The 11570-nt window shown below is 42.1% G+C and overlaps 1 protein-coding gene across 1 annotated transcript in view; it reads left to right on the top strand.

Annotated features, from left to right (window-relative positions):
* COL4A2 (collagen type IV alpha 2 chain) overlaps positions 1-11570 on the top strand; it is a 111052-nt gene that overhangs the window by 84841 nt on the left and 14641 nt on the right. Inside the window, 9 exon segments of the mRNA XM_035901165.1 lie at positions 2180-2287; positions 3694-3915; positions 6125-6286; positions 6878-7048; positions 8181-8324; positions 9565-9690; positions 10045-10226; positions 11080-11143; positions 11537-11566. Of these exon segments, the coding sequence (XP_035757058.1) occupies positions 2180-2287; positions 3694-3915; positions 6125-6286; positions 6878-7048; positions 8181-8324; positions 9565-9690; positions 10045-10226; positions 11080-11143; positions 11537-11566 (1209 nt within the window).

The following is an 11570-nucleotide window of genomic DNA, read 5'->3' as shown; positions in this document are numbered from 1 at the left end:
TCTTAGTCATTTTATATGTTTTAGTAATTTTAAGATTTGGTTTGCATCCCTTCCCTCCAAAAACTGGAAAAGGCCCCTTGCTGAGCCCAGTGCAGAACTCTGTTCGTAGCTGCCTTTCAACCTGAGGCAGTTCTGGAGCTGGAAACCCAGAAGGAACAGGGGACATCTTACAACTTTTTGCAGCTTCTTGTTGCCATAACCGTGTCCATCAAGTTTCCTGGAGCATCGATCCCACTCACATTCTCCGGATTGACACAAAAGCACCAACACCTCCTTTACACTATTTTCATTGTCTGCTTAGAGTGATGTGGCTTTGTCCGCAAGATTTCCCTCCTCCTTTTCAGCCAGGATGGAGCTCTGCTATAGACAACCAAGCCTCTGAGTGTCCTAGGTGCTGATGGCAGCCAGTATATCCAGCGAGGAGTCATCTTTATAGTCTCGCAAGCTCATGTCCTTGTGTTCCTTTGAAATGCCTGGCAACATACACAGCCCTCCCTAAGTTACATCCTGGTTATTCAGTAGTCTCAAGACCTACGTGGTCGCTCTTGAATAAAATGTTTAAGTTGTTTTCTGTTTCAAACATACAGCTAAAGTGCTTGCAAACTAAACATTGATCTAAAATAAAAACTTTTTCTTACTACTGTTGGGTGCAACGTGTTAACGCCAACTAACGTTGCATAATGAGTTACTGAAATATGTGGTAAGCAGTGGTTGCATTCTCCATCTGCCGTCTTCTTTCTCTAACGTGGCTTTTTAATTAGTGCAATACTGAACAGAATGAATGAAAGTCAGTTATTACAGATGGGAAACAAGACCAAGATGCTGTTCGGGTAAGAGGCACATTAGAATTTTTCACTGAGACCTGAAAGCCTAGGATTTTTCCTTTTAATTGCTTTCTGAGAAGTTATTGTTCATATACGAGAGAGAACAATAGTCCTGTACGGCACTGGAAAAATGCTATTCACGCTGCATTGGCTGTTTATGTGTACCTTATTTGTGGTCTTTTTAAAGGTTTCCCTCTCCCCTTCACAAACAACAGCTAAAACTGCAGAAAATCATGGTTAAATAATGGAAGTTCAGAAAAGTAAAGTGGAAAAAAGTATCAAAATTCAAGTGGTATTTTCCTTGGTTTGTCATACTCGGAGGTGGAGAGAAACTCGCTTTCAGTGCAATAAATAAATGAGTTGTAATTCATGGTGATGCTAAGCAACAACACTTAAAATGTTAAAGCATGTTGTTGATCTTCCCAGCCTGAGCTGGGAACTTGAAGAGTTTGAGGAGCTGGGGAGGCTACGGAAACAAAGCATTACACAGGAATTATTTTCAGAGAACTTAATCAAAAAATCTTGATTTTGGAATACAGTGAATTAATGAGACTCGTGTAATAAAACTATTGCATGAAAAAAGAGTATTTATAAACTTAACCAAAGAATCCTATGAAATGCTTGCAGGTTTTGAGATGTTAAGAAATGGTAGTATTTGCTCTTACCCAAATGTCAAATACTAAATCACGAGGCCTCATTTTACCTGTCAGAGGTCACTCGGTATGAACATGAGTTCAGTGCCAGAAGAACGCTTTTTCAGGGCACAGCTCTTCTTTTACTACTGAAGCTATAGACCTGTACTGTTACAAATATAGTAAGTAGGCTAGTTAATTTGTATTCAGTTTCTAGGATGATTAGATCTAACCTTTAGCCTTACATTTCTGTTTTGTGGTTATCGAAACCAGTCTGCTCTTGTTCTGTGATCAGTTTAGCAGGGAGAGGAAAAAAAATTTCCTCCTGCAGCATCTCATCTGTGCCTCTTTCTGTTGAGCATTCTTCGTTGGCATTGCCTTTTGACCTTAGGCTAAAAGTCTTAATTTACAAAATATTAGAAGTCTCCACAAGTCTGAGACTAATTATTTTCACCCTAATAGCCTCCACATCACTAATCTTTAAATCATGTTAATCCACGTTTGTAAGAGTACTTAGCCTGGATTTTTGGTCCATGTCTTGGGATCCTGAATACTGCTGAAGAGCTACGGTACAGTCCCATAAAATTTTAAAAAAAGTTTCACCTTCGCACCTGGAAACACATCCGGGTGATGATATCTACCACTACCTTTTCTTACATTATATGCACATTTCTGTTTTGTTTGTTCAGATCCCACTTTCTTACTTTCTTTTATACGATTTAGGTGCAAAAGGTGCAAGAGGATTCCCAGGTGAACCAGGTCCAGTAGGATACCCAGGGCTAAATGGTACACGAGGTGATCCAGGTCGGGAAGGATTCCCAGGTCCTCCAGGTATCTTGAAACAATAAGTCATTCTTTATCTACTTTTGACCTCTTTACTACAGTCACTGAAACACAAAAACGTGATTCCAGGTACTTTTTCACTTACCTTCCCTTCAACGTTCAAGCAATAAACTATTATACAAAGCTGCTACTTCTCAAATCCAGAAGGATTTCCTGCAACTTCTATAATGATGAAAAGTAACAAAGGCGCCAACCTTTTAAAATCTGCTTTATTGTGCAAAATTATAAATGTGACGGTAAAAATTCATGAAGTTCACATAGAAATAAAGACATTCAATAAAAAGATATTTCGGATTCCAAATGGAATATACTCAGAATGATGATGCAGAAAGGAAGAAAATACTAGTGTCAGTACTTCTATTTAACTCTTTCCGGCGTTAGTATAAATTATACTGCACGTATCGAAGGCAGAGTACTAGCTACTCAGCTACCTTGCCCGTAGGCAGCTGTGTTTCCAAACAGTGTTTGCAAGTGTTCAGTGCCTGTCGTATTTTATGCTAGTCTGTAATAGGTACAGATTAAATCCCAGGGCTTCTGAATCTCCCCAGAGATTCCAGGGTGCCCAAGACACATTGATTAATTGCATGTATAGTTGATCTGTTCATCAGTAAGTCAGATGAGCCTAAAATAGTGCCACTGCACACACATATAAGCTGCAGTGGGTATGTTCACAGATCATCAGTCAGTCCAGCAAGAGTTACTGCCAGAAACTACCACTTTGCCGTGTTTGACCAGGTTGATTTGGTCAGAGAAACAGTCACTGAGTTTTTTCTGTAGCCATTGACGCAACTTAATTTAGGAGCTCTTTAGAAATTCTCTCCCTCTATCTGTTTTCCAAGCCCTAAATCAAGAGCGTGAAGCAATTGGCGCTGGCCCCTTGAGATGTGTGGGGAACAGCAACAGCAATGACCCATCTGGGCAACTCCCCCAGGTCTTCCCAGTTCTCCAATGTGCATTCATTCCTCATTTATTTTTTCAAATTTGACTCCCTGAAATATCTTACCCCTGTTGTGTATCAAACCAGGTTTTTGTGTACAGGAACTGGTTTTTTTGCCCTTACAGAATATGATGTTTATAAAATACTGCAATAGCCATGTCAAAATAGTTGCACAGAAGTAACTGTGCTTGGAGTTGTGGATCTTTTATCACCTAGGCACTAGGTATCCTGAAGGGTTACCTGTAAGTTCTGCCAATTTCCACATTTGGTCAAATGTTCTTATAAATGCTACGTGGTTTAAAAACATTTATATAATGCTTTGTTTGATTCTACAAGTTTCTGCTAAGAACTAGGGGAAATTACAGTAGTATAAAAGGTGTTATGATGGTATATGTAGGATTTAACCTCCAACATTTGTAGTGAACCCTGTGATGCCTAGTCCCTGTTTTATTTATAGGTTTTACTGGGCCCCGAGGAGACAGGGGCCTGAATGGTCTGCCTGGACTGCAGGGACACCCAGGCCTTACAGGAAAATCCGGCGCTCCAGGAGCAGCAGGGCTGAAGGGCTTTCCTGGTGACGTTTTAGGAGCAGCAGCAGGTTCCCGAGGGGATGTCGGGCTTCCCGGCTTCCCAGGGTTGAAAGGCACACCAGGAGATGAAGGAGTACCAGGAATTAGAGGTAACAGCTACTTCAGATAAAGAAATGTTTGAGTCAGAGTCTGATATAAATGTAGCCAAATTATAGAGATGTGAGACTAGTAAGAGACCGTGTTAGGATGCATTGAGGGTACTGATGACCCCAGCATCAAATCCCAGTGCCTGATCATCTCCCATCCCTTCCCCATCTACCTCGACTTACCAATGTGCCTGGCTCCTCCAAAAGCCTTCCGGAGATCCATTGCTTACAATCAGCACTCCTTCATGTTGCACTACATGAAATCAGCTGCAGTAGAATACCAGAGAACCAGATTTTGCTCATCTTTGTTGTGTTCAGATGTACTGTTAATTTTTCACACTGTAGTTATGGGAGTGGGGATGTAGTTATTATCTGGATTTTTCACTTACATCATACTGAGATTGTTTCCCAAGCCAGAAAATGTTTGGATACTGCATGGCTTTGTAGAATAGCACGTTGAACTAGTGCAAAATTTGTAAATTTTAGCTGAGATGACATACCGTTTAGTAAATTTTAATAAGCCATTTTACCTGGTCAGTCTTTGGGCACTCAGGAACAAGAAAAAGATTATAATATTTACTTATTTGTAATTTCAGGGTATTCATTTTATTTCATTATTCCACAGAGCTTAAAAACATGCTAAACTCCCTGTAGAAAACAAAACCGTAGCGTCTCTACAAAATCTGACTTTGTCACTCTGTGAATTCTGTGGAGGACTTTCAAAAGCACATGTGGGAATCAAGCATCCCCTCCTACACAGTTTCAGTAACACTTGGACACATAGTTAAATTTACAACCGCTGATTACCCCCTTGCCCTGTTGTGGAAGTGAGAAAAGAGTAGTAATTGTGTGACTAGCTCAAAGCACGGAGATGTATCACAGGAAACTGTTCTGGAGACTCTTCTCATGATTTTCAAAACAAATAAGAAAAAGAAGAATAGATCATCAGCTTATATGAGTTATTTGACGTGAGGAGAGCTGGTTCCACCTTCAGTAGAGCCCCAGAGTGAAGGAAAGGGATGAAGGCAGCTCTGTGGCACTTGACAAGTTTAAAAAAGGCAGAAAATATCACTAACACCTCTGAAAAGGGGAAGAAATTCAAGGTAAAACATGGATTGAAAAGGAAGTAAAAAATGTGTGACTTTGTACCTTCTTTCTAAGCATTTCTGTAGAACTAAGTTTTCAGTAATAACAAAAAATAAGTACAGTGAAAATGAAAAACATTAGTAGTTTGTCTGTTCTTGATTTATTTTACAGTTCTGACAGAATGGCTCTAAAAAAAGGGCATGAATTTCTGTATGAGTCTTTTTTTTTTTTTTTTTCTCCCAGTTTTATATGAAGTGGCTAGTCATTCCTTTATATCATTTATGCCACTTAAACTACTAGCCCCTCAGAACAGAGAGCTAAAGCCTGTATTCTGTTTTTGAGAAGCTCACCTTATGTGACCTCGGTTATAAAGCACACTTAACTGCAGTCAAGCCAATGGACCTACACTGATGTAAAACCCGAATAAAGAGAAGCAGATCCACTTGGCCTGGATTTTAAGTGCCATGTGCTTTTGAGGTCTTGTACGCTGCTGCTTCTCCAATCTGAATGCAAAGCAGGCATTAGCTTTTAAATCTTAACACCCCCTTTGCTCGTACATCACAGAGACGTTAATTTTCACCCAGTGCACTAAGTCATGTAGGATCAGGGCCTTTTTGCTTAGGAATTTGTATGAATCTTATAACAATGCCTTATAGCAAGCTTGCTTGAAACTTTCTGAGCAGTAACACAAAACCAGAACTCACTGTCTGCCTTAAATTTTCCATGCCTGCCCGTCACATTTTAGAAAAGATCCAGAGCATTATTTCAGTGGTTCAGTCCAGATTTGATTCTTACAAAGATGTATGTGATAAAGAGAGGGGTCAGGAATTAAAGAATTATTGGGGCTAAAAGGGGAAGAGACCTGCTCCATCAATACCCACCTGGTGCCAAATTGTTTCCATTCGTTTGAAAGAGCCAGTCAGCCTTTCCGATGCAAATATTGAAATCAGTACTGGCAATGTCAGGTATTTTAAAACTGGTGAGCAGTTTGATTTGCTTCTCCTGTTCTCACTGAATTTTCAGAGGAAAAACATACCCTGTAAGACTAGTGCATACACAGAAGGGATAGGTAATAATAAGCTCTCTAGGTGTTTATGCTCTCTAATGCATGATTATGGTATTTTAGGAGCGGATGGTAATCCAGGTTTGCTGGGACCCAAAGGAGATCCAGGGCCACAGGGTCTCCCTGGTTTGATGGGATTGCCAGGAATACCAGGAACACGTGGATTCCCAGGGGCTCCAGGAAACCCTGGGCCAGCTGGCAGGCCTGGCTCTCAAGGACCTCAAGGTGAGGAATTATTGCTGTTCTGTGTCACTCCTCCTGCCAGTTCTCTGTGGCAGGGCAACTGTATGGTTTCCACAGCCAAAAGTTAAGCTTGGGGCTGTGGCACATGTCGTGCTTTAATTCCCAGCCAGGGAAATGACAGTAATAGTACAAACACTGTGACTGCAAATTGTGCTGGTACAGTAGGTGGGAAGTAGGGGTGATGATGGTCCTCACTGGCAGAGCTGCTGCTTTTCCTTCTATAGCCACGTACCAAGCCAGGCCAGAGCTTGCTGGTGGCAGACTGGCAGAAGGGAGCTACCAAATGGGAGTAGTCTTATGGAAAAGGGGCTTAATTCTTGAATTAAAGAGGAGGAGAAGGTCCTGTTGGGAGTGGGTACCAAACCAAGCTGGTAGCAAGAATGGTTTGCATTGATGAGCTGCTTTTGTCTTTATAACCATTTCTTCAGTTCTTTGCTGGAAAAAAAATCCTAATTTTCCCCCCCTCAACAAGAAGCTGGTAGGATAGCAGTTTTCTCCTTCTTGAGCTTGTATGAAATCATCACGGATGTCCAAATGCTTTTTAATCTCCCTGTTTGCGTGTTCACGTGGCAGGTCCCCCTGGTGCTAGGGGAGAAGATGGTGAGCAAGGTTTTCCTGGCCCTGTGGGCCTGAAAGGTCTGTCTGGTGAAAAAGGTGAAACAGGTTACCCGGGACTGCAAGGTGTACCTGGTGTGACTGGTCCCCCTGGCATAAGCGGAATGGATGGCTTTCCAGGAGATAAAGGTGAGCTCTGGACAGGTGCTCTGAAAAAGAAGCAATGTTGCTTAAAGCTGTTCTGTGATGAGATGAACAGGACACGTTCTCTGCTGGGCGACCTCTGTTTAAGAATTAGGGTCATATGCCTAATACATTCCAAAATCGCTGTTTTCCCCTGTGTTGTGCTTGGCAAAATGCTAGCTTGTGATGTGCAGCCCTATTTAGAAAGGCAATGGCTGTTTTATTTCTTCCTTTAAAACATACACAGTATTTACACTTGTCTCTCTCCCAAAGTCTTTCTCTTGTCCCAGTTCCACTGACTCTCAGTGAAATTAAAGAGGTGTTTTCCCAAACCTTTGCTTTAAAGTTTTTTAAAGCTGGCAGTTGCGTACTGCGCAATGCCGGACACAAGACCTCGATGTTGACTTTTACCAGGATGCTCATCTTACATATAGAGAAGGTGAGATTCTCACTTGCCAGCCACAAAAACACTATGTATAATGCAAGTTGTCTACATCACACAGGGAGTTTCAACAGGATTCAACTCTACATGACGCCAAGTTAAAAACAAGGTGGGGGGTGCCTACCTAAAAATACATGTTGCAATTTCATCAGTTAGAAAGGTAGGACTTTTTTCCTAGCATGACTATGGAGTACTGATCAGCTCTTGTTTGAGAGGAATGAAGATCTGTTTGTTAGCATGACCCATGTAAAACAGCATCCTCTTGTTTAGAAAAGAGGAGTATGGGAATTTTTGGTGAGAAAGAGCCAGCCAGTCCTAGACCCGTGATTTGTATCTCTACATGTAGAAGAATGAGTTGACTGAAAACCTTGCGTGCAACTAGGTACCTTTCCCTAGCTTACTTGTAGGAGAGGGGTTGAACTGATCTTTCAGAAGACACTAAGTTCTGGTCATGTCCACAACATCTCCTCTTGGCCAGCTGAGGCAGTTCAGTGTACCCCTGCTCTTCTTTACCTCTCAGAGAGCTTGGGTACCTGAGTTAGAGCTGCAGATTGCCCTAGGCATCAAGGCACCCAAAAATAGGTACTGCTGCACTGAAGTTTTCATGCTATTTTAGTCATGTGTTGCTGGTTACATTTACTTAGTTTGCAGAAATCTGTGTGAGGTAATAGTTCTCTTCCCCTTCTTTCTTTAAAGGCTCAAGAGGTTCACCTGGCATTGATGGTTTCAAAGGCATGCCAGGCCTAAAAGGAAGATCAGGCGTCAAGGGAATCAAAGGAGAATATGGCCTGCTCGGGACTCAGGGCGATAAAGGCTCACAGGGCGCACGTGGCTTTAAAGGTATTTGCTTATGGGTGGTACCAGTGTGTTTGCTTTTCACATCTGGAGAACTATTTTAACAAGGACACAAAGACGACGCATTTTTCACATGGTAAATTTAGTTCAGACATTCATCTGCCTATTTCACACATGGGCCTCTGGCCAAGAGGCCTGGATTTTAGGCTCAGGGAAAGGTTACTTCTTTGTGAATCTTTACATGTTTAAGGCTGGAGACAGACATCTCATTCAGCTGAGCTCAGACAGTGGCACCTCTGGGCCTGTGCAGAACTCAGCAGAGCCTTTTCTCAGGAAGCTTAAGGTGTTTGGGGGAAGAAGATTCAGCTTTTGCTCCAGTTGCACTGTAAAGGCATTGGAATATTCAGAAAACAAGGCAATTAAGTAGTTAAAAGTCAGAAACACATCAGTTGATATCATCATCAGTGAAATGAAAACTGTAACTTAGTCCTCCTTTCTTTGCACACAACTGTCTTTAAACACATGCTTTACCACAAGGCGAAAATGTTCTTTCTAGGGACCCAGGTAACTTAAAAAAACCGGTCTGCAATTCAAAGGTTGCAAAACAGTGCTCCCAGTAATTCAGGGGAGGTCTGAGCAAAAGGCAAGTGTGGAAACAGCCCCTGCAAAGAAAAGTGCAAATACACATCTTGCTGAAGAAGTGTAAGACAGTGCATGATCATAGGAGACCAGTCTGGGTGGCTGGACTGTCTCTGCATCCCACAAAGAACTAAAGACAGTCACGCAGTCTGTTTGGGCCCTTTCTTCGGGATATTATTTACTGATGTCACCAGTAACCTTCAAATCAAGAAAAGGAACAAAATAACTGGTAACAAATCCGAACACTTTCTTTCGCCCAAGGCGCTTTGACTGAGAGTTTCCCTTTCACGGGAACTGACCTACTTTTCTGTGCTTTCTCCAGCGTGCTTTTGGGGGGGGTTTTGTAAACACGTGATACCTAACTGATCTGCTGAGAGGTAAATTATCTATCACAGAGGAGTCTGGGTCCAGCTCCCCGGCATTGTATGTACAAAAGTTTAACTCGGTTTTCATGTTTTCTTATCCTTCACCATTCTGCTGGCACGTCGTATTGACGCAGGTAAGTTTTTATGCAAGTGGATTTTCCAGCACTTCTGCAAGATTATCTATTAATCCCTTTTTGCTAAATTCACTCTTCTTTTCCCTTTTACCAACACAGTGCCGCTGATGAGCTTTTTGTAACATGGTGGGTATTTTTGCCCTTTAGGTGACCGTGGGGATCAAGGTCCCCCAGGAGAACCCCCAAAGCTCAAGCCCAGCATGATGTTGGAAGTTAAAGGTGAAAAAGGAGATGCTGGAGAAAGGGGCACAAAGGGATTCTTTGGCTCGAAAGGTTAGTGGTCACAACAAAACCAAGCAAGCACATTCAGGACTGTCAATTGGTGTCTTTTCTCAGTGACCATATTAAATATTCCATGGGCATCGTACTACTGCACTGCAGCCCCCCCAGCAAAGTCTCTGAGAGCAAAAGCTGAGCTCCCAGCTGCATTTCACAGCGCCACCCCCCAGGAAAGCTTTGCGGGGTTATGTTATGTTTGTGTGCTGCCTTTTTGTACTAGCCCATCACGGTGCCATGTTTTGAGAAGGCTGCTAACAGGAAAACTTCTTACACACAAGCAACTGTGTGTCAGCCTTTCCAGCTTTAATAGTTTAAGTCATCTTTATTTTTCTTCTTCCCTGCCTGCAGGTAGCAAGGGAATGCCAGGCGTTCCTGGAAAGACAGGAACTCCAGGGTCCCCTGGGCATCCCAGCTACGTGGCTGGTGTGAAAGGGGACATTGGTGCGAAAGGGCTGACAGGTCTGAAGGGGTATCCTGGTCCAGCTGGCTCTCCGGGTATCAGAGGCTTCCCTGGCAGCACAGGAGGCAGGGTGAGTTCATGCCTGTGAGGGAATAAGGGTATCCTTGTTGCTGGCGTTCAGTTTCTCTTGGAAGTGACATTCACCCCTTGAAATTGTGCTGAGCAGCTTCAGTGCAAAGATAAAAATGCGATAAAAATTTAATAAATAGGTCAAATAATTTTGCTTGATCTCGCCAATGTTCATTAAGCGGAGTGCCTTCTTTTCTCATTGGGAGACGTCCAAATTTCATGCGCCAGCTTTTTGCCTATGAGAACCCAGACAGTTCCTTCTAGGTCCTTGGTCCCATTGCTGTAGCTGTTGGTAAAAATTAGTCTCAACGCTGGGCTTACTCTTCCCTTCTCCCAGGGCTGATGGTACCACTGCCAAAAATTATTCACTGCCACTCATCTAACAGTAAAAGAGTCTAAGAATCTCGGCTCCTAGAGGGCAATTCATGGTGACTTGCTTTGGCTGCAAAGTAAGTTACACTGGAAGAAATAAACTCTTACAAAAGGCCTTCCAGTAGACTCACAGACATCATTTATTTAAGAGAGTCAAAAGTTATGTTCCTTTCTCGGGTAGCTTTGCCCTTAGATTGCAGTGGGACTTTTAACCAACCAAGTACTGCAGGACTCGCTACCATATATATGTGTAATAGGATGTTCTCAATTTCAAACTTCAGTCTTTGCAAACCTAACTTGCCCCTCGGTTTGTACTGTTCTGGTTTAACTGATTTCAGCCAAATGACTCTATAAAGTACCACAGAAACTCAAAAATGGTAAATTTAATAGCCTTTTTTTCAATATTTCCAAACTGTGCTGCTTGGAGGGTTGAATAAATCCTCATCCTCATTAACTGATATCTGTTTTCAATCATATGATAGGGAGAAAAGGGTATTACAGGAACTTCAGGCCATCTAGGTACTCCTGGCTCACATGGTGAACTAGGTGAGTTTGTTCTCTTATCTGGGCGTTCTTTGTATTCATTCATTACCCATCAAATGCTCAACATTAAGTTCTGAAGAGTCTTAGGGGGTCTTCAGTCTTAAAGAGTCTTCGTACAGTCTTATAGAATTATATTGTATATGTGGGAGGCTGTGAAAACGTCAATACTGTTCATTTCATGCTATGTGTACTGTCCATGGATAAATCCATCTATGGCAGGGAGGGCGGCTCTTCTAGAGGGTTTACATTTTTCTTTCTTTAACTTATTCCTCTTCTATTCTAGAAAGACAGTAATTACTAAATTTTGCCTCAGAAGTTGCAATTCCTTCAAAACAACAGGAAATACTGTTTAAATTAAAGCCTTACCACTCACATGTTTGTTTTTACTTAAAATAGGTGAGCGGGGAGATACTATAAACTTAGCAGGAAT

The sequence above is a fragment of the Egretta garzetta genome, unplaced genomic scaffold, assembly GCF_000687185.1.
Source record: "Egretta garzetta isolate BGI_Z169 unplaced genomic scaffold, ASM68718v1 scaffold168, whole genome shotgun sequence".
Taxonomy (NCBI): Eukaryota; Metazoa; Chordata; class Aves; order Pelecaniformes; family Ardeidae; genus Egretta; species Egretta garzetta.
This window is presented reverse-complemented; position numbering and strand designations above follow the sequence as displayed.